Source organism: Nilaparvata lugens, chromosome 4 (genome assembly GCF_014356525.2).
Source record: "Nilaparvata lugens isolate BPH chromosome 4, ASM1435652v1, whole genome shotgun sequence".
NCBI lineage: Eukaryota > Metazoa > Arthropoda > Insecta > Hemiptera > Delphacidae > Nilaparvata > Nilaparvata lugens.
Window position 1 is genome coordinate 54,736,110 of NC_052507.1, and position 24,415 is coordinate 54,760,524.

The window sequence follows — 24,415 nt, forward strand, 5'->3', positions numbered from 1 at the left end:
AACTAATAACTCATAGGTTGTAGCTGATTGCAAATAAAACATGGATTTTAATAACAGCTGTCCAAAACAGCTGTTCTATTATGTTTTTAATAAGAAAATATTCAAAAGAAATTATCAGCTGAAAATTATTTTCAGAAATATTTAGCTCACTATTGAACAAAAAAAAAAACAAACTGTAAGTTAGGCCTACTGTAACTGCGCTGTGTTTTTTGTTTAATCTATTAACCAGTTATTTGTAACCATTCCACTTTGCTTTTGTGTTAAGTGTTAACTTTTTAAAAAATGGCAGGTAATCTTAGACATTATTCATACTCCGAATTAGCTGACATGCATTTAATGTATGGAATGGGACACTACTGTAATAGTACTGAAGCAAGACGTTTGTATCAAGAGAACTTTCCTAACCGAGTATGTCCAAGTTCAAGGTTTTTTGCCACTATTCATCAACGTCTGTCTGAAACAGATTCTTTGATTTCCAAAGAGCACATATTTGCAGGCAGACCCCGATCTACTATGTCTGTTGAGTTAGAAGAACAAGTTCTTAATAAAATTTATGAACATCCAGAGAAGAGCACAAGAGAATTGTCAGTGCAGTTAAATGTCAATCAATCTATCATTTGGAGGATACTAAAATAGCAACAATTACATCCATACCACCTCCAGAAAGTTCATACTCTATTGCCACAAGACTGTATTCCCCGTGCTGGTATTTGCCGATGGTTTTTAGTAAAACTTGTTTACCCAAACTTTTTAACAACCATTTTATTCACCAACGAGGCACACTTTACAAGAACAGCTATCGTTAACGTCCACAACCAACATATTTAGGCAGCTGAGAATCCTCATGCCATCAATCCTAATCTTCCACAACATCAGTTTTCAGTAAACATTTGGGTAGGAATCGTAGGAGATCATCTACTTCTGTTCGAGCTTCCTCCCAGGCTTAATGTCATGATCTACTAGTCTTTTGGTATAAGTTTAATGTCATTTAGATATGCTACATTCATATAAAAATAACTTTTTATAAAAAACCGAATATTTTATTTGCAATCAGCTACAACTTTTAGTTATTAGTTCTCTCCTCATTTCTTCTTCTTCACGTGCCTGCTCCGTTTCGGATGTTGGCGATCATAATGGCTATCCTGATCTTGTTGACGGCACTACGGAACAGCTCTGCAGATGACTGGTGAAACCATAGCCTCAGATTTGCCAGCCATGAAATTCTCCTCCTGCCAGGTCCCCTTTTTCCGTTGATTTTTCCTTGAAGGATCTCTTGCAGAAGTGTGTATCTTGAGCTATTCCTCATAATGTGGCCGAGGTATTGGAGTTTTCTACTTTTAATGGTATTCAGGAGCTCCGGTTCTTTATTCATTCTCCCGAGAACCTCTTGATTAGTAACTTTTTGCGTCCAGGATATTTTCAGCATTCTTCTGTACAGCCAGAGTTCAAAAGCTTCAATCTTTACCATTGTTTCTTTTGTAAGGGTCCATGCTTCTACCCCATACAACAGAACGGAGAACACATAGCAATGCAATAGTCTCAATTTAGTTAATAGAGTAAGGTCGTGACTCTTGTACACCTTACTCAATTTATTGAAGACAACTCTTGCTTTTTCTATGCGGCATCTTATCTCTTGTGTGTTATTCCATTTCTCATTGATGATGGTACCCAGGTAGTTATAGTGTGAGACTCTTTCTATTGCATCTCGATTAACAAACAATTGTACTCCACCTACATTCTCCTTGCTTATTACCATGAGCTTTGTCTTATTAGTGTTGATTTCTAAACCATATTGCGAACTCTTTTCCACCACTCTGTCCATCAACTGTTGCAGACCTTCAATGGAGTTAGCAAACACAATAGTGTCATCTGCATACCGTATGTTGTTCAATATTTTGCCATTCACTGATATTCCTTCATCTTGATCTTCCAGTGCCTCTCCAAATATACGCTCCGAATACAGATTGAAAAGGATGGGCGACAAGATACATCCTTGTCTAACACCTCGCAAGATTTTCACCTCCTCTGTCTGCTCATCTCCTTGTGTCTCTCCTCATAAAACAGCAAATTTTTTTGGTGTAATGTACTACATAAGAATACATTTTATCCAAATTTTATTTGAATTCAGTTCACACAGCTTACATCATTCTTTCCAGAATTAAATTCTCTACAATTTTTATTGCGAGGAATTATTTGTTTACTGGTCATTAAAGAAAGTTATTGGGCAACAAACGTAGAAGTCTGTGTTTTTCTACTTAGATTTTTTGCATATTTCAACTTTTTTCTCAAAAACTACTCACACTACAACTTCCAGACTAGTTTTATTCAATTTTTCAGATATTTTTCCATATGAATCCAGCATAAGTTTCTCAAAAACTAGTCGCCAAACAATTCAGCATCGGTGTATTTCACCAGAGGAACTGAATTCCGGGCGAAATCTTTCACGCTGTATAGCTCGCTAATGAAGTGTTTTTGGATATATGTTTATATGAACTTTTTTTCTTATTTTTACCTCTACTATCACGTATTGAAATATTTTACCATAATTATGAATCACCCTGTATAGATAAAGATAAAGGAAGGAATTGACTTATACATGTACGGGATACATATCTCACGCATCATCACGTCTGAACTGAACTAATTAACTTAACACTTTTGTATAAGGTTTTTAATTTGTTGATGATGTCGAGGATACGGTTATTTTCATTCTAAGGATTGAAATAACTTATTAATTTTTGATTCAAAGTTAACGTAAGAAGAAAGTTCTATCAAATAGTTTTTCTATTGTTTAATATTGCTGTTGTTAATACTTTTAATATGAGCATGGGACTATATAACTCATTTCAATCTATTTGTACTTTTAACAGACCCTTTTGCGGAGCAGGGGTGATACCTGCTCGTTTACAATAAAGCATTATTTTAGAACTATTCAAGGCTTTTCTGGGGCATTTTGTTATGTTTTATAATTCTTTTATCTTTTTCAATTTCATTTTATCTTCTTTGATTCAATTTCATCGTTTTCTATATTATCTCTTTCTTATTTTGTTTAATGTTGTTGCAGCTACATCCGGATGCACACGTGCTTCTACAACGAGGAGGGACTGCTAGTGCTGCACCCTCTGGTCACAGCCATTCACTACTTCTCCTCGAGCTTTGTCATCGATCTGCTCGCCTGGCTGCCACTCAACTACTTCATCGGCCCCCACCCGGTCGACGGAAACGCCGACTGGTTCTGGTAAGTGCCCACCCACAACCATCTCTTATTTTTCTTCTTATCCTACTCCTTATTTTTCTCTCTTCCTCCTCTCCCTCTTCCTTATTCTCATCCTCCTCCTCTTTCCATTCCGCCTCCTCCTCCTTCTCTTTCCACTCCTCCTCCTCTCTTCTCTTCCTCCTCATTTACTTTCTTCTCCTCCTCCTCCTCCTCCTCCTCCTCCTTCTTCTTCTCCTTCGTTTTCCTCCTAATTCCTCTTCTCCTTCTCAAATCCTTCGTCTTCTACTCCTACTCCTCCTCCTGCTTCTCCTGTTTCTCCTTCTTCTTCTCCTCGTCCTACATCTCTTCTTCCTCCTACTTTTCCCTTCTCCCCATCCTCCTCCTCCCCCCCCCCTTCTTCCACTTTTCCTCATTCTCCTCTTTCTCATCCTTCTCCTCCTGCTTCTACTCCTCAACCTTTCTATTCTTATGCTCCTTTCCCCCCTCTTTTTTCTCCTTCTCTTCCCCCCACTTTTTCTTCTCCTCCACCATCTAATGTTTATTTAATTTGAATTAAATTTTGAAATTATCTGTCTCATAAATTTTAACTTTGAGCGCTCATATCTCAAAAAGTGATAATCGGGGAAAAAAATCCTGTGGAAAAAATTTTATTTTTGATAGCGTGATAGTATAAAAATTGAAAAACTTTGAAAAATATCCCCAGTAAAATGGGTTTCAGCCTGTTGCGCAGTATAAAGTATCATTGAACATTCATCTTCATTTTAGTTCCCAGTTGATATTTAATGGAAATAATACCATTACATTTACTTTCCAAGAAGTTTTTCTTCTATTTTTTTCGTTTATAACTTCACAGGGTAACGCATTGGTCGTCTGATATTATACGATGCAACAGAATTCTGCAGATGCATCGCCTAGTGTCCTGGTTCGTGTATCAAGAAAATCAAATATTGCGGAAAACCGCTCATATAACGTAAGTCTCCTCCTTATCAACCGATGATTATCTTGATTTGTAAAGTTTTTCCTACTTTGGAAAATATAGAATTGAATTAAAGTGAGATTTACTTTGATATGGCATATGAGAGAAAACTCACACATCGATAGAATTATAAAGCAGAGCCTTTCAGTATTCATTTAATCAATTTGGAATTTGTCTCCTGAGAAAGTTATGAATTTGAAACATCACAACCTCACACCGAAACCTTATCATTTCATAAGTTATTATCAAATTATTTATTCTTTATTCTCACTCATTTCAACAGTTTGTTTTTATAATATGCATCGTGCCATGAAGTTCAATATTTTATAATGTTTTTTTTTATGAAATTCTTTAGCATTCTCAATTTCAAATATAAAATGTATTTTGTCCATGCTGTGTTCTATGGTAATGCCAAGTTCATTCTCTTTCAGATTTTGCAAATACTTTATAATTTCGCTGATGTTCTTGAACACATTGGCCTCCATCTTGGAATTCATCACCATTCGGTATCAGGTGAATCCGCACTCCAAACAAGTCAACTATGATATGCTCAAGCAGCAGCATTCCTGGATCTATTCCTATCATCCGGATTGTGAGTGATTTTACTGTATTATTTTAAGAATTATTCAATTCATTAAAATCGAATGTAATTATTGAATTGATTTTGATCAGTTGTAGATTAATTCTTTCCATTTTCTAGCTAGAAAGCTTGCTTCTTTAACCTTGAGAAGGAAACAGTAGTGCTCTACTGAGCAGAAAGAAAATAATATTGATTCTTATGAGAGTGATTGATTGATTGATTGATTGATTAGCTGCCTATATTAAAACCTAGGAGGGCGAAGCTAGGGCGTAGCCGGCCCTCTCTTACACTAAACCCTCGAATACAATTCTAAGTAAAACTAAAACACTGTACAACAAAGATTATAAGATAAAAAAAACTAATTTTACAAAATAATAAAAAACTTCCAAATAGCGAATGAAAGAAATAAAAAAAAACAAAATTTCTTTCTAATTCAGTTAAAAGAATACAATAAGAAAAAAGAGAAAAGTGAAAACGGAAGAAACGTCAGTTCAAAATCCATAGATCATTCGATAGAAGTAGAAAAGAAGAAAGAGAGGAATAAATAATTAAAGATGGAAGAAAGGACACACACACACACACAAACACACACACACACACACACGTTAAGATTCAGTGAACATTCCAGCCGAGTCCACCACTTCTGATCCACCGCAAGACAGCCGCGCCGAACCGACGATGTCCCTCAACAAGCCTTAGCTCAGCAAGCAGAGAATTGCACAAAGTACAGGCTGTCACAAGGAACGACTTGTTGTACATAACAGTCCTATACGTTGGGACAGCCAGCAGATGGAATTCATGTCGCGTTTCTCCACGGCCAAAATCACCCAAGTAACGGTACTCTACTGCCAGATACTTAGGGGTTTTAGTTTTCAATATCTTATAAAGGAAGCACAAAGCAAGAGTGCTGACACATTTGAATGAACACTCTCATATGAACGAATTATATTCATTTGAAAGAAGGGTTGATTCTTGTTCCGGGATATGGACATTGAAAAAATTAATCCTTTTTATGTCAACTTATTCATTTGCTAGCTAAAATATTTTGTTTTTTTTCTTGCCATCGGTCAATTTTGTAGATTAATAAAAATTATTCTATTAATATATTTTTCAATCTATTACAATCTATTTTAATTTTGTTTTTCAGTTACCCTGGACACAATTGGTGATTTTCTAACCATGCATCTGATAGCCTACTACTGGACAGCTAGCGTGGCGCTGGCTATAGGGCCCGGTGACATCAGCGCTCAAAACGTCGAGGAAATGGTCTACGTGTGTACAGTGGTTGTCCTAGGTAAGGCTGCCGATACGTTGTCATTATCTTGGGCTTACTCCCATTGAATTCGTTCACGTAAAGTAATTCAGTCTTGAGAGACAATTTACTATAGTGTGATCCTCTTTAAATTGTCAGCATTCCTTATGAATAACATCAAAGCTTCACATTCACCTAATGCTGACTGTTTGAAGTGAATCTCACTACATTCACTCTCGATACACTAGCGATTTGCTATCGTATTGGCATTTCATTGGAGATTCTATTGGCAACTCTTAGACTACACCAACGATCTCTTATTGTTCGTTAATCTTTTTTCTAAATAATATTGATCAACTTATCACATTGATTACAACATTACTTCGTGACAAGTCTTTCGATAAGCAATAAGTTCATTTTTCAATTATTCTAACCAAGGTAGTGGTCCTAATCTAAATTTCCTAGTCTAGGCCTTGCACTAGTGTAGGGAGGTAAAGACCTGTGTATAATAGGTAGAAGAGGATGGAAAACTATGGTGGAGGATGGAGGTCGAAGTTCTTGATGGACTATAACGCGGGATTGAAATAAAGAAAAACCTTCCTTTCAATTGTATAATAGTTGGATTTTGGGTAATAATAATTATACATCTCTAGTGTGTAATAGACATACTCCTACATTCCAGGACTTCTAATAATTTAAGTGCCATGCTCCACGAATTTCATTACATTTTTATGAATATTATTGTTTGCAGGATTTCTATTCTACACGTATGTGCTGGCTATCCTAGCTAATGCCAAGGCAAGCCTCGATTTGAATCTGACCATGTACCAGGAACGAATGCAGAGTCTTGTCTCGTTCATGACCAGTGAGAATGTCAGCAGAGATATTCAAAAGTACGACATATCTACTATCATTCATTCTATATTTATATATATTCATGATTCTATAGACTCTATATGATTCCCTGATTCTATATGATTCTATAAGTTGCCTTTACTTATCACACTTAAAAATAGTACTGTTTTGGGCGAAGTTGAGACAATAAGAGCCCCCTCTCCCACTTAAACCAGAAGATTAGTTTGATGATGAAGACAGAACTTTAAACTGTTGATAGCGCTACCTGTTAGGACTCGCAGGTCCAGTTAGAAATTGCAGCAAGACTTTTTACCTCAAAAAGCTACTTGTATATGTTTGAATTGGGAAACCTCTAGCGCCACTAGCTCTATGACTGAACGTGGTCTATGGGTTTGAAAGTCACAGCATTCCGTATCTCATGAGAAATCTAAATGTGTATGGTAAGACATACTTTACATTATCAGCTATAATTGGGGAGCCGCGTTATCAAGAACTTGATATTTCACCAATTGATGAGTTTGGACCTCTGGTAAAGAGTTGATAACAGACGTAATCCACTTGTCTCATTGGTACTCCTGGCATTTAAACCTAATTTAATCACGGTTATATTTAATAGCCTTACGTGCAATCGTGCCCATAAATACTGTATGTTGAGTACAGATTATTGTACTGTGCGTTTTTGTTGTACAGTATTATCTAAAATTGTATTATATTTATTTATGTATTTGATGAAACTTCCCATATGTTAAATTTAGAAAGGAACAACAGGCTCAAACCCAAAAATGTTCCTTTCCCAAATTTGATAGAAATTACTCCAAATAGTTGGTTATCATTTTTCACTTTTGACTGTTACATTACCTATATTGACAAACATGTCGATTTGTTATTTTACTTCTGAGCTAATAAAATATGCAATTTTCTCTAATATAACCTGTCAATTTGTTCTGTTACTTCTGGGCTAATAAAACATGCTATCATCTTCTATTACAACCAATGATTATCGCTTGATTTTTCGCTAAATCTGATTGTTTCGTTTTTCAGAAAAGCAATCCATCACTTTGAAAGGGTGTGGCAGAGGACGAGAGGCGTGCCCCTCAACACCATTTGCACCAAGTTCAATGTCACGCTCAAAGAGGACTATCTGCTGCAAATCTATATGGATACCTTTAGAAAGGTACACGTTTGAAGATACTGTATCTGTTGTATTCTCTCAGCCTACCTATGCAGCAACGAATTGATGTAGGGAGGGGTTCACAAACTAACTAGACAATATTAATAAAAATAGAAATCTAAGTACCCTTTTTAAAATTATCAAGTCACAACATGTTTCGGATATATGATGCCATTATCATCATTATTATTTGATAATGGCATCATATAACCAAAACAATGTTGTCTATCCATTATATTATTGTCTATATATATTATAGACATTAGACATAGACATATACATATTATAGACATTATATTATTGTCTCACATTATAAATAATTTTAAAAAGTGTACTTGGATTTCTATTTTTATTTATATTCAAAAGTAGCCCTAAAGGAAAAACAAAAAATAACAGTATTTGTTGAATTTTATGATCTTGTCGTCATATTTGGTAGTAGTTGAATGGATCTCATTCATCCTAGCTCTTCCCTAGACCTTTGATAGATGACTTTCTAAAGAAGCATTTTCTATTCTCTCGTCCTACAAGTTATTTTCTACTTCAACTCACCAAGTCATATTACTCATATGATCGAAACATTTTTTATAGTGGCACCACTGTCGAGTGCAACTAAGAAATAGCATTGGTTACTACTGCCATGTGTAAGGCCCACCTTACACACACAGCTAATGAAATATGTAGTAGAAAGCTCTTCAATCGAGATCCCAACTAGATCCAGATAGTGACTGCATATTTGGACTGGTTCATTTTACACTTACAAAGATGTAGTCGGAAAAAGCAGATTCAAAATACAATCCAACGCGTTCTAGTGCTTTAAAAATCCTAATTTATATCAGTATTTATCATTTTTCTATAAATATTTGATCTAAAAACAACAAAAAATTAACTGTAACCACAAATTTATTACTTCAATTTTGCCTAGATAGACAATAATTTGACTTGATATGATGACGATATCAACTATCTACTACAATAATTGCGTATTGATTTCACATTTAACTGCATACTGTATAATGGGACAATTGCAAGCCAGTGTAAAACCTTCTGACTAAAGCATGATACCCACCTATATTAGTAACAGTGTACTTGTCTGGTACAGTAATAATAATAATAATACCGAGTGACCTGGCTGGTTCAGGTCTGGTGTCAGTTTTCAGGTCGCAACTGATCAATTTCAGGGCCTCTCACATGACCTAACGACTGCTTTCTTCCCGGTACAGTTCAGATTTTACTCTCATGAGTTCTAATATTGGATTATGCCCACTCAGCCTGGCCGAGCGAGTAGCATTTTTTTAATAAGTTACTGTAATTATTAATGAATATAAAACTTGAAGAATGCTTCTATTGAAAACATTCAAAAGTGAGACATGTGAAACTAGAACGAGAACTAAAGTCAGAGAATTAAAACTCTGATGCGCATAATAATATTTTCGTAGATAATATTTAATGCATGTAATAGTATCAATAAAATTATATTTAATGCGTATAAAATTATTTAATGAGGAATAATATTTTTACTGTACCGGACTCCCACACTGATACTGGTATGTGGCAATCCAGTTCAAAGTAGATAATGAACTCTCAACTTATTTATCCTATCATTTTTAGAATAGTGTAGTGATTAGTAATTCAGTGTGAAATCACCTTATTGTGTGGAATTTAGTACTTGTATAGTTTAAAATGTAAAATTTAGCTTATGCAATATATTATATATGCATTATATCATTAGTTTGCTATTTATTTATTCAATTAATCAGTATATACAAGTATATTCAGAAAAGTACCAGTGGATTAGCCCGAAACATTTTCAATTTCAATTTATACAACAGTCCAAATCTAACTAGGTTATATGTCTCATTTGTCATTCTTAAATTTCCGAATCACACATTCCAATTTACAATCCGAAACAAACAGAAAAAACTAATTTGAAAATACTTATAAAATGGATGAAATCAATAAAAAAATCCAAACTACGAAGAAACTATTGAATTTTGAGACCAAAAAGAAAAGCACACTATTTAGATCAAGAGCTGGGGCCTATTGCACGTTTGGCTATTTTCAATTTGGGATGTTTACTATGATAAATAAAGGAAATGAATATTCTCTTGCATTAGGTTTGCAGAAGGTTATAAAAAAATAATAATATCGTGTGACCTGGCTGGCTCAGGTCTGATGTCAGAGTTTTCAGGTCGCAACTCAGGAGGTTGGGGTTCCCTAGAAAATAAATAAACTTATTGACAATGATCATAAGTGACGCAAAAGGTATGGTTGTAAGTGAAGGGAGAGTGAGTAGGAAGTTCACAATAACTGATGGCGTGAAACAGGGTGACGTACTATCGGCCTTACTCTTCAATATTGTTCTTAAAGCAATGGAAAGCGTTGACAGGAGAGACAATATTCATGAAATGAATAATCTCTGTTTCAGGTGTCTGTGTTTGAGGACGAGCGGTCGGCGTTCTTCCGCGAGCTGGCGGCCGCAGTGGAGGTGCGCTACTTCATCAGTGGCGAGGACGTGATGCGACAGAACGACGTCGTGTCGCACATCATGATAGTGCACCACGGCCAGGTCAGGGGCATCAACTGTGTCGGCGAAAAGGTGTTGCTGCTAGGGCGTGGAAGGTGCGTTAGCTCATTCAATAAAATTAATAAATTTCTATTTTTAGATTAACCATTTTTCATTTTGTATAGACTATTGAAATTATGAAAGTTTGAATTCAAGTAAACTTGACTTCAAGTTTTCAAAAATCGTTCATTTTGCAAGTTTTCTTGAAGTCATACTTTAATTCAAGGAAACTTGACTGATGTAAACTCTACTTTACTGATTGTCGGCCGACATCTAATGGTCTACACTTGAAATCGTTATCCAATTGGCTGAAAACCAATTTTTGGTGAGAATTCTTCTTATAAATGTACCACTATCTCAGTTTTTTCCTGCTGAGGGTGATGCCTACTTGAGCTTGGAGTAATAGATAGATAGATATATTTATTGATAATTGTTACTAGGCTGTTGCCTATGGTAACATTTACAAAAATTGACAATAAAATTGAATCAAACTTATGAGATAAATAATAATTATTTAACAGTTCTGCACTAGTATTAATCAATTACAAATATCGAAGAAAATAATATAGTATATATTAAGCTATCAACATTATACTAGATCACATTAGCAATACTGGAGGAAAGAAAAGTTGTTATTTGCATCCATGTGGAACTTATCATGAAAGTATTCGAAATATTAAACTCCATAATACAATACAATAGAGAGTAGATGGAATAGGTAAGAAATAAACTATGAAGGTGGTCCTATTACAAAACAAACTTTTAATAAAAAAGAAAAGAAGTAATTATGGAATGAGAGCATGAATGCACCAAACCCTGCCAATCATAATGACCTTATGCTAAGGTATCATTTATCAATGATGACAGAAGCCTCGATTTAAACAAATAGAAGCTTGGTGAGAAAATCAACTCAGGTGATAGATTGTTCCACAGTTGGGAAGCTACAACAGTAAAAGAGGAGTTGTACATAACTGTGCGGTGGAGTGGAATTTGTAGGAAATACTGGTGCTGCCGTGTGTTTCTGTGGTGGATGTGCGCAAGAGGGGTGAATCTCTCTTTGTAATGAGACACATGATGAGGGAGTAGACCTACTAATATTAGTAGACCTACTAACAGCTTAAGTTGGATTTCGAACCAACGGGAAGCGATCTAATTTGACACTTGTTCAACCGTTCAATTTTGTTCAATAAAAAGCTACACCATTCACTATGATTCTTGATACTGATATTTTACTAGAATTATTATTATTAAACATGGAAAAAAACATTTACAATATGGAAAAAATACTTTACATACTGTAACATATTGTAATTTGGATAGATAAATAAAAATCCCTAGCTGAAATATTTATAGGTCTAAGTGAAGTAATTGGCTAATATCGCCAAAGAGATAACATAAAGATTAGATAATATCAGACGTCCTGGCTAAACTGTACAACAGCCTAAGAGGAATTGAAATAATTTTTTGCTAATATATAATATTATATAAAATATTGAAAATTGAGGTTAGGCATAAACATTTAGTGATCGGCAACCTAACGATCGACCGAGCCATACAACGTAGAATCTGACCAAACACCTTGGCAGAAATTTATTGTGGCAAAACGGTATGCAATTTGAGGAACTAAAGGTCTCACGTGGCTAATTATTATGATGCATGAAACAAATAATAACATATAAAAAATTAATTAGCATGTAGAGAGCATATTTAAAACCCCAATAAAAATAATTAAATGTATTAAGGAAATAGGAGGTTACCAGGCACATGAATACTGTAACAATTTGCATGCACCAATCACATAATGGCAATTGATAGGCGGCAATAGTGAGCCGATTCAAAAATATTTGTATATATTTCTACAAATAAATAGAGTTTGTATAAAATTGTTGTATAGTCTATGTTTTGAATATGGCCCGAAGGCAAAGAAATTATTATATATATAGCATAAGTCATAGTTTAATATTTTGTCACGGTCTATTTGAGCCTTGAATGGCGGAGGACTAGAATATTCAAATTTTATGCAAATTTGAAAATCGGAAATGAGAATTGTAAAATTGAGAAAGGAGAATGACACTCGCCTGCCAAATGCCACCATGAGAGGTCACTAAAAATTATAGAGCGTAATACCTTGCTATATCTTATAATAATTTAAAGTTAAATTGAATTACTAAATTTCTTATAAGACTTTGTGATGCTCTTATAAAGCAAAAGTCATTTTCATTTTTAAATAATTTTGTAACCCCTTGGAAGAGACAACTCCGGCTACAATAGTCCAGGACCACCAGGAGTTGGATCGACATCAGCAGCTCATGAGAAAATTTCAACATGTGAGTGAAAAATATTGAAATAGTGATAGGGCGCCCTCAGTGCTTCGAAATTACATAAGAATCAAAGCTAGCTCGTCGAAAGGGTTTTCTTATAAATTAAGAATTTGGTAAAAAATACTTGCGCAAGTAAATGTAGTATTAAAGGTATTTTATTGGAAAGTAACGAGTAAATCTACATATCAGAAGTCCTATAAATCAAAGAAGTATAAAATCTAGGCTGTTAATACATATTCATATGATCTTTAATTTCTGCAATATAATTTGCGATAGTTTGTTGTAGCTCTGATTCACTAGATGAATTGCTCTATTTATTCCGTCAGGTGCCGAATCTTGTACCCTGAGATAAAATATATATTCATTACAAAGAAATCTATTAGATACCATAGAATTTAATATATATATATATATATATATATATATATATATATATATATATATATATATATGGATTATTGGTTGTCAATTTATCAAGCTGATTTTTAAGAAATCTATTTTTAATGGAATTGTCCAAGTCGACAAGTATTAGCAAGCTGATATCGCAGCTACATGCAAATAGATGCATATGATCATAAAATAAAAGCACATGGTAACGTTTCGTGCTGTAGAATTTAGAGAATAGTATTTAGCCTGAGATATTTTATTGATTTCGATTATTGTTCTATTTTATATTATATATTTTTTATCGCTCTATATATTTTTGGCTCTGATTTATTTTTGCAATATTTGTTAATATATGTATCAAATTGTTTATGGTGTGTGATTTATTTTTTTATTCCTCAATACTATAGGATAAGTACCATATATATTTTTTTAATGAATTATCAGAATTATAGTGGAAGCTCATATCTGGGCCTATAAAGATTTTTATGAGACTGTATCCTATTAAAAACCACGACCTTGATTATTATAATTAGTAAAATATTTCATGCTCTACCGACTGATGCCAAGCAGGAGGCTAATCGTTATTTAAATATAAAAAATAACGTGACAATACTTGGATTAATTTACTTAAACTATCGTGTAGCATCCCACTATAGAGTCTATGTGTCGGAATGCATTCAGTCTAAATTTTAAATATAGTATTTTAAATACAAATGAATTTTTGTACAATACAATTATGTGGGCTATTTCTACCAATCGAATACCTTAAATAGCGCTAAAATTAATAAGAACTAATTATCGTAGTAAAAGAGAAAAAAAATTGAATAGTGTGAAGGGTCGTTTAAAAAGAGCTCAAATAACATGCAATATTAGTTAATATACAATAGTTGTTCGCTACTTTCATTTCCAATGCTTATTAACTTATGTTTGATACTTTTTTTGAACTTTGAAATGTTCATTTCCATTACTTCCACTGATAATGAATTAAAAATTTTACAGCCTATATAGTACAGATTTCTGACCAAAAGTTGTATTTCTTCTAGCAATATACAACTCCGTATCTCTATATCTAGTGTTGTGCGCATAGTCTAAATTGCGTGTTAAATGAGGGATTCTTTTGATGAAGATAAGAACTGTATGTATGTATGTATGCCGAACGCTTAAAACGTTATAATCTTTAAATAACAGATAATTTTAAATGTAAGTTTTTGTACTTTTATGAGTGAATCCAAATGATTGTAATATACACCTCCCCAAATAAGTATTCCATATCTAACAACAGATTCAAACAAAGCATAATATACTGTTCTTAGTTTTTGTGCAGGCAAGATATGACGAAGTTTCACAAAGATAAATACCAGTTTTCTTAATTTTGCTACAATAAAGGATATGTGTTTGTTCCATCAGAAAAGATCATCAACTATTATTCCTAAATATTTTACTCTATCAACTCTTTCAATGGAAGGGCAGTTGCAGGGCAAGTTGCCAGGATGAGCACAATCATGTAATTCAAGCTCATTCTGTTGTGGTTTACCTGTAGCAGTCAGTGAGATGGCCAAAAATTTAGATTTTTCTATGTTGAGGGTGAGTAGATTTTTATTCAACCAAAGCATGACTTATGCATCTCAGACTCTGCCAATTCTAATAAGTTGTTCCAATCGAATATTCTAATAAGTTGTTCGAATATTTTGTTTTTCTTTCCCGATATTTGCTCTTTTGTGAAAATAAAATAAAATGAATAAATGTTGGTTGTTTGATTGTGTTTGCAGTATAATCGGCAACATAATCTGCGACAGTCCGGCTGTCAGAATGAATATGCTGTTCGTAGCCGAGCGAAATGCCGACATTCTGTTCACTGATTCCTACGTGTTCTTCAGCATCCTCAAAGAGCACACCGGCATTATCAGCAAATTGGACGATCATGTACACGATGGAAAGGTGAGTACTTTTATCACTTCAAACTGTCAGCATTGTTCGAATGGGAAGCGTGCTGTTATCTTCAAAGAATGCTGACAATAAATCTCACTATAGTAAACTTTTTAGTTACAGTACTTCATCAGTAGTTATTCCTATAATGTTTCAGCTCTATTCTTAAAACACCAACATAATGCATTGTCTAGCATGCATAAGTTAGATGTTGATGAAGGCTTCACTAATTCATTTCTCGGAGGCTTTTTTCGGGTGTCATTCATATGTGCGATATCTCAAATGTGCGAGTATTTCAACTTTTCGTTATATGTGTTTATGAACTAAAATTATCAAAACATTTCAAATAATATCAACACATTGCCAATTAAAAGCCAAAAATCAACATCCACAATCTCTCTTCGTACCTTTTAAACCTAATTGAACGGAACCTTTCAGGTTATTTACGAATGAAATTAGTCAAAATAACAACTATTTGTTTATGAAAAAATGTATGTACCGGTATACAAAATCAACGATTCACTTTAAACGTCATAATCATATAAATTGGCAGTTTAGTAGCCTATTTATGAATTTATTTATTTATCTTATCTAACACAAGTCACACATGTAAACAATGAGGTCATCTTAGTCACAAGTTTAAAAAAAAGGTGGAACACAAATAAAAAAATTAAAGTTATAAACATATAGTCGCTTTGAATATGCCACTGCATCTGGTGTAGCTACCAGGAAGTCATCCAGCCTGCCCTCATAAGCTGTTCTTGTGCACTCTTCTACAATGTGTCTTATCGTTTACACAGCGCCACACTCACAAAAAGGTGTAGACGCCTTTCCCCACCTGTGCAACGCAAAGGCACATCTTCCATGATGAGTTCGGATCCTGTTAAGAATAATATTTATAAATGATACATAGCTTTGATAAAGGAGTAGGTACAAACGCAGTGGCAGAAACAAAAAACTCTACTAAAACAACCAAGTACTAACAAACCGAGTAGCTCACCAACATTACGATTGGCTTTTGCGCCCTAAAATTGTTTATAAACACATTGTTTCTCGTAGTGTATAGAGCGTATTGTTTTTTAACTGATGCAAAAATATGTAAACAGATTTTTTTATAGGTAAACAAAGCATTTACTGGTTAACAGAGTATATTGGTTTGAGATGTTGTTTGAATTTCGGTCAGCTGTACGTGCCATCGAGCGACGTGTCCCGCAAGGAGGAGAAGAAGAAGACGTACCGACCGCACTGGCTGCAGAAGTCGTTCAAGATGTCGGCAGATGCGGCCAGCCAGGACTCGCGGTCGGATCTGGGTGAGGGGGGCCGGGGTGCGGCGGCGCGCAAGGCCAACCGGTCCAGCTCTGTCGACGAGAAGGAGTTGCCGACAAAGGACAGGCCAGGCAATTTGCGAGACACCCCCCGAGCTGCGTCCATGGATGGCTGGGGGGAGACGGCTGGCAGTAAGCGCGGCACCAAGAGCAAGCCTAGGCGCAAAAACCTCACCGCTTGGTAAATATTACAATTATTTGTATTCTATCACTAGATTTCAATATATTTCATTTATTATAAAACTACTACTACTTTTCTTCTCCTTAATCTTATTTTACACTCCATACTTTTGTTATTCTTCTTCTTGCTGTCTCGTTTTTCTTTCTTGTCTTCACATTCTTCCTTCTTCCTTGTTTTATCATGCTTGTTATGTCCCTTCATTCTTCTGCTCCGCATCCTTTCTCTACTACTTCCTCTTCTACTCTTCTTTTTCTTCTCGTTTCCATCTTCTTATTCTTCTTCCGCTTGCTTTTATACTTTTTCCATCTTGCTATATTTTATTGTTCACATCATGCTTAACCCCCACATTTTTCTTCTTCGTATTCTTACTTTACTGTTTGCTCCTCTTCTTACTGTTTGTTCTTCTTGTTTTAATCATACTTTATCCTGTTCGTCTCCTTCTTCATATTCTTCTTCATCTGATTGCTGTTATTCTTTTTCCTTGTTGCTGTCTTGTTCTGCTTTTTATTGCTCTATAAATGTAATCTTTATTGTTTAATTTTTTAATTTATTATAATTACTACCCAAATCTTCTCTTATGTGTACTGTTTATTGTTCAATTATTCAGTATTACACAACCTTTAAAAAAGTACCAACAGGCTTAAGCCCAAAATGGTGACAATTTTAACTTATAAAACAGACCAAATGTAGCTTGGTTATGCGTCACTTACACATTTATGTGTTACAAAACATTATGTGAATGTAAAACATTTAGGCTATGTGATTCTACAATCATCTATTTGCATACAAATCATTCATTTCATATATCAACTTTTTTCAACTGTAAATTCTCTGAATCTAATTGGAAATTGAATGTTTTCTGGAATTTTGTAGATTCAATGTGGTCAGTAAGATATTTTTATGTGAAATTTTATGAAGCAATAATGTATTTGTGTTGTAGGTTGATGATAACTGCCCGCCTGCTGAACAATACATTCTGCACGGTGTGTGTGAATACGTCACTTCTTCTCAGTGTCATCATGTGCTCCTTTGATCTGGGCTTTCAAAGTGAGGAGCTATTCATTCCCATTCAAATTCTCGAAGTCAAATATGCTATCATTGTAAGTTCCTTCAGAATATTACTCTAGCTATTCCCACTTATTAAATGCCATTAGTTTGTTCTTAGCGTATGGCTTGGTTTGTGTGGAGACCAGTAGGTAATAATTGATTATGCCATTACGAAAACACAAATTGAAATTGTCAACCTTTTTTTTATCTTGTGTTTTCATTGTGGAAAACTACCACAACATCACACACAACAATACTGTAAGCTTATGCCATTAGTAATTTTATTTATAATTGAAATTACCATAGTTTACTTTCAATTACTTTCAAGTATAATAGAATGATTTATCATTGTTTTTTAAACTCAATGATGTATGTTTCTTTAGGGGTGGTTATTCTACGTAACAAATATAGACCTACAAGGGAATTTCATGAATAAATTTGCTCTAGAGATTCAACTTTTATTGATTTTTAAAATTTTATTTTTAAGAAGTTTATTTGATTCAAATACTTGCCTAGAAAGTGTGTAAAACTAATATAAATAGCATACATCATTTTAGCCAGTAAATAAGTAGTTCGAGAAGATTGCAATCGAGTCTTAACACAAAATTACAATTTTGTGACTGAAAAGATTCAGATTTATATGAATAACAATATTTCTGTACTTTTCCAATTTCAAATTCATTTCGATTAAGTATTCCTATTTCTTCAGATTGAGACTATCGCATCATTCATTCCATAATGAATATTTCAATACAAACAATTAGCTCATGCCTTTACTGTTTGTTCCATCTTTCATATCATTTATTAGCAAATTTTAAGTCTTTCTAAACTTTTTTATGATTTTTCTAGATATTTTTGAACTTTTTCCGTTGTTATGAAGATCCTAATACTGGAGAGACAGTTACAGATTTAGCCAAGATACGTAATCAGTTAGTATTTTATTCATTCCAATTTATTTCATTTGTAGAAAAAAAGATATTACAACTATTCATTTTATCCTTTATTACTCATAAAATTATATTTTAGAGCTTCATGGATGTTTTGTTTTATAATGAATATGTTCCGGCTATTTTGTACATTGAATAATTTTGTATGATGTTGGAGTATTTTGTTTGTAGTCTAATCAACTTAGCCTACTCGAATTAATAAATGCTTTATTGAATATTCATTTATTATCTTGAATATTCAAGTATTATCATCCCATTGCTTGTAAATATACATAATATCTAAATACTCATCTAATGATAGATCAAACTATATTCAGTTCTCCTTCAGTGAAAGCTTGTAATATGACGAGATCCACTTCAAACTGTCAGCATTCCTCATGCATAACATCAATGCTTCCCATTCAACTAATGCTGACAGAATAGAGTGAATCTCATCAAAGTTGTACCTTGTTGATTTTGATCATTTTACTGGTTTGATTTCTTTCATTTAATGTTGATATCTACGTCGATATGACCTTCACTGTTTAATTTAACCCTTTGTTTTTCAGATACCTGAAGAGTTGGACAGGTTTTATACTGGATTTTATTGCTATAATGCCGATAGGCTTAGTTTTGAGGTACACTACCAGTCACTATGCCATGACATTGGGTAATACACTGCATCTTTTGAGAATGGTGAGATTTTTCAAAAACGGAAGAATATATCTATCAATTAATTATATCCAAGTGTATAATAGATAACAAAAGTAGCTTGTCATTTTGTTCATTTATATTTTGTTATTTATACTATGCATATTAATACATTATTTTTGGTTGATCCGCCATCAATTTCCATTTATCAGGGCTACTCTTAATTATAAAGAAATAGAAAATCTGAATACCCTTTTTATTTTTTTTAAAAAGGATTAGATTTTTTATTTCTTGATATTAAATACCTGGTGAATACTTGGTATATTATCTGATCTACCGAAGTCCACTTAGTAATCGTTCAATTCCAAGTAGAAATGTTACAACCATTCATTCAATTGTTTCACATTTTTTACCCAACTATCCAATTTTTTTCAAAACCAATGGTACTCTCAACTTTGTTTTGGCTCAAACTGCACGTAAATTGACCTAATCTATTACGGCATCAGCGGTAATTATTTTGCTAAACGTACTTTCATTGTAAGATTCGCTTGATATTTTATCACAGTATGTAATATACCTTTTCATGTACTTTTTTGTAAACTTATTGGCTTCTTTATGAGAGTAAATAATATTAATTATTGATTTTATTATTTGAAATAGTGTTATTAACTATCTTACAGATAAAAGTGTACCGTTTCATTGAAGTGAAGTCAGACCGGCTGAACGTGAAAGTGGTGTACATTAAAATGATGGTCATAGCCATCACCTTCACACTCATATTCCACATAATGGCCTGTGTGTGGAACGCCGTGCATTGTCCCCGCAATATTTGCAATGAGGCAGACAGTAAGTAGTTCAAAAATAGTGTATGTTACGTTTGTTTTTTATTGTAAGCACTCTTGAGATTTCTAAGCAAACCCTACGTTCGCTCGCTCCATTATGTCTTCACTTACATCTAAATCCAATTATAGAGAAAAGATAACACAATAGAAAAGATAACAGCACAATACGAAAGATAGACAAATGATAATGATAGACAAAAGATAGTAGAAGAAGACATCCTTAAGATAAGAAGATATAGGTCGTTTATGATCCAAATTTCAAGCCGATTTTTTTGTCAACTCAATCGATTACTGTCGATTATTATTGTTTCGGCCGGGTGAGAGCGTAAGAACGGCACTGTATGAGAGACTACTAGCGTTACATAGCTTCTTGAAAAATAACTACTAGGATTTTATTGTATCTTTCCTGTATAGGGCTACTTGTAATATAAATAGTACACAAATCTCAGTACCCTTTTATTGATGCCATTTCAACTTGAAAAAGTTGAAAAGTTGAATGTTGAAAGTTAGAAAGTAGAAAATGAAATTGCATGAATGTTGAAACATGTTGTAATAAAATAAGTCAAAAAAGGGTACTGAGATTTTTATTTTTATTTCTATTAATAACTACTAGGACTATCGGCTTAAGTTGAGAGTTAAATTTGGAACATAAACCCCCTATATTATAGTATACCTTCTTATGCTATCTTTCTCTATTATTTAACTTGTCTTTGAAGACTTGTAGTAGAACACAATCGTTTCAAAAATGTATTTTTTAAAAGAAAAGAAAATCTTTTGGAAACACAAGAACTCTCATTGGAAGATACCGCAGTAGCTTGGATATTATTTTCTCCAATGTGAGACAATCTGTTGGATGACAATAAAAATTTAGTCAAATAACAATTGATTATTCAATTATTGGAGTCTGACTTATAATACTTTGTTTCTGACTCCTATTCCACAACTTACTGTACTTTCTGTGTTTAGAGTATCGTGTTTACTTGTAAACTTGTTATATATCTGTGTTAATATTTTGTATGAATCTTGAGTGTATAAAAAATTTAATTATTAATTGACAATAATAGTGTGAACGCTCTCATAAGAACCAATTGTGTTATTCTCTGTTCAAGTGAGAAAACTACCATAGGAAACAATAATTTTTTTTTGTAGAATACGGAATCTTTTAATAATTAACACTATATATAAACATAGGTACTTGTTTATTAATTGTACCAATTTAAATACTTCTGCTAACGCGATACTTCACGACATCATTTACCACAAATTACATATAGATTAGTATTGAAATTATCGAGTCAATCATTAAAATCTGGATCTTTATTTAAGTCTTTCAAAATAGATAACACTGCTTATAAACATAATTGTTTATCAAGTAAACACCAATTTAAATTCAAAATACTTCTGGTAACTTGATACTCCACTACATCATTTACTACAAATTACATTATCGATTAGTATTGGAATCATCGATGCAATCATAAATAGAAACATCAATACAACATTTTTGTGGCAGAAATCTGCGACAGCAACTACATCTGCGCGATCTACTACACGACGACGACGCTGATCGGCACCGGGTACGGCGACATGGGTCCGACCCGCATCCTCGAGTACGTCTACGTGGTCGCCATGATTGTGTTCAGCCGATTCATATTCGCCATGTTCATAGGTGACATCACCAACACTGTGCAGACCAACAACTTCTCATTTCAGACCTACGAGTACCAGCTCATGCGCTTGAAGGTCAGTCCAAACAACATTAATCCATAGAAATTAATAACATAAATGAAAGTTAATAAAATAACAAGGAAAGTTTGCAAAGTATAAAGGTTAGCCCATAAAGGATGAACCTATTCTTCAAACTGGAAAAACTTTGCGAATAGATTGCATACTATAATAAGGTCCACGTTATAATGGCAGTGGAGAAAGATAGGAGAACAACGTTGCTGATCTTCAGTCTTGTCAATGCCTTCTATAGACGGTAGCTGATACAGGTTTATTGATGTAATATTAACTGTTCATTCTCGTTTAAAATAATCAATTATATTTTATTAAGTAAGAAATTATATTTTTCAATAATTTCGTAATGTATTTTCATAATTAAGATGAAATATTTTGTTAATTAATTATTAATATTCTACCTTGTTGAAATAAGATCTGGCAACATAGCATAGCGAGAAAGAGTTAGCGCTATCAGCTTTGTTGAATTATAGACAAGAATAGCAATCCATAGAAATACTATTGCTAATCAAACACTGCCATTATAACGTGGACCTCACTAGATAAAAGTAGTTAATAAAATAACAAGGAAAGTTTACAAAGTATAAAGGTTAACCCATAATGAGTGAACCCATTCTTCAAACTGGAAAAACTTTGCGAATAGATTGTATACTATAGTGAGGTCCACGTTATAATGGCAGTATTTGATTTTGATTAACATTGGTGTCGCTATCCTTGTCTATCATTCGACAAAGCAGATAACGCTATCCTTTTCTAGCTCTGCAGCGTTGCCACATCGGTTTTAACAATCTTTTTCTTCTTCTTCTTTGGCTGTGCCTTATCCCATTTGAATGGGGTCGGCATTCCTTTCTCTTAGTCTACCTCTCCACAAAGCCCTATCCAATGCTTCCTCTCTCCTCCAACCACTCTCCCGCAAGTCAGCCGCTATTCTATCTCCCCTCCTCATCTCAGGTCTACCTCATCCTCTCACACCATCCAAAACCAAATCCTGCACTCTTCGTCCAACATAATCCTCCTCCCGTCGCTGCACGTGTCCAAACCAACCCATTCTTGTCTCATGCATTTTCTTTCCCAGTGGTCCAACTTTTACAGTGCCTCTGATCGATTCATTTCTTATTTTATCTTTTCTTGTAACCCCACACATCCATCTTAACATTCTCATCTCAGTCATTTCCATCTTTGAAATGGGTCATGTTTCTGTTCCATACAGCACAGCTGTCCTCACAACTGATCTATACACATTTCCCTTCATCTGACAATTCACTCTCTTATCACAAAGAACACCACTCTTTTACATCGGTTTTTACAATGTAAAAATATAATTAATTAGCAAAATATTCAATCTCAATTTATTATATTTTTTATTTTATCATTGAAGAATATATTTTCTTGGCGAATGGAGTAAAATTGATAATTTTTAACAAGAATGAACAGTTGATATTACATCAGATATACCAATATCAGCTGCCTTCTATAGAAGCAGTGGCAACGCTGTTCTCCCATCTTTCTCCACTGCCATTATAACGTGGACCTCACTATAGTGAAATTCACCATAAACTAACAACATTCTTCTCAAACTGGCACCAGTTTCAAGTGGACCATACTACAGAATTCATTATTTTAGCAAATGACATAGCAGTCTCTGCAACTTCTTTTTGGTAAGTTGAAATTTAGTAGTTGATTGAAAAAGAATATCTTTGTTTAATTCTATTTTCTCTCAATAAGGTAAAGCGAGTGGTAAATTATAAAGAAAAGTTTCAACTCATAAACAAAATAATTGTTTAGAGTGATGGATTTAAATTTTTTAAAGAATTTTATTAATCTAATTTGAATAGGTTCATTGGAAACGTTTTTTATCCTTCTCTTGAAAGTTTCATTATTTTCCTTTAAACTTTCATCAATGTTTCTTATTGATGTTTCATTATTGCTCACTGACTTAATTCTAAGCTGAACTATAATAGAATAGGATGGCTTTTGACATACAACTGTAATTTGTGACAATTGAGAATCGACTCACTTCTCAGTTTGTTTTTGTGTCAGAAATACTTGTCGGTGAACGGTGTGAACACATCGGTGGTGAGGCCGGTGGTGGAGTATTGCACCAGGCTGTGGGCGGGGCATAGCGGCGAGCAGATCCCCGCCTTCTTCAGAATGGCCAACATCTGTCTGCAGCAGGACCTCAGCAACGAGATTTACGGCAAACATTTCACCGAGGTAAATTATCGATCAGTTATTAAATAGGCATTGGATATAAGTAAAACATAAATGAGGTCTCCAAATACAGTGAATCCTTATAATTTTATAGTGAGATTCACTCCGATGTTTCTCATTCAACCAATATTAATAGTTTGAAGAGAATTTTATTATAGGCTCTATTTCTCCTAGACTGTGTAGGAATTAATTTATCATAACGGGAAGCAACGTTTTGTGAGTGTGTCATACCAGATTTTCCCAG

The 24,415-nt window shown here is 33.9% G+C and overlaps 1 protein-coding gene across 3 annotated transcripts in view; it reads left to right on the plus strand.

The window, feature by feature from the left end:
* The window catches only part of LOC111052522, an 87,383-nt gene that overhangs the window by 60,381 nt on the left and 2,587 nt on the right, over positions 1–24,415 (plus strand). For 2 of the 3 annotated variants that reach the window (XM_039425878.1, XM_039425879.1), the window contains 15 exons: positions 3,065–3,238; positions 4,071–4,187; positions 4,625–4,785; positions 5,921–6,067; positions 6,777–6,918; positions 7,922–8,054; positions 10,477–10,670; positions 15,092–15,260; positions 16,432–16,754; positions 17,695–17,854; positions 18,651–18,730; positions 19,297–19,423; positions 20,059–20,224; positions 21,734–21,963; positions 24,001–24,174. In XM_039425878.1, coding sequence (XP_039281812.1) covers positions 3,065–3,238; positions 4,071–4,187; positions 4,625–4,785; positions 5,921–6,067; positions 6,777–6,918; positions 7,922–8,054; positions 10,477–10,670; positions 15,092–15,260; positions 16,432–16,754; positions 17,695–17,854; positions 18,651–18,730; positions 19,297–19,423; positions 20,059–20,224; positions 21,734–21,963; positions 24,001–24,174 — 2,497 coding nt within the window. The remainder of the gene's footprint in view (positions 1–3,064; positions 3,239–4,070; positions 4,188–4,624; positions 4,786–5,920; positions 6,068–6,776; positions 6,919–7,921; positions 8,055–10,476; positions 10,671–15,091; positions 15,261–16,431; positions 16,755–17,694; positions 17,855–18,650; positions 18,731–19,296; positions 19,424–20,058; positions 20,225–21,733; positions 21,964–24,000; positions 24,175–24,415) is intronic. The other variant, XR_005571066.1, reaches the window with a different exon arrangement.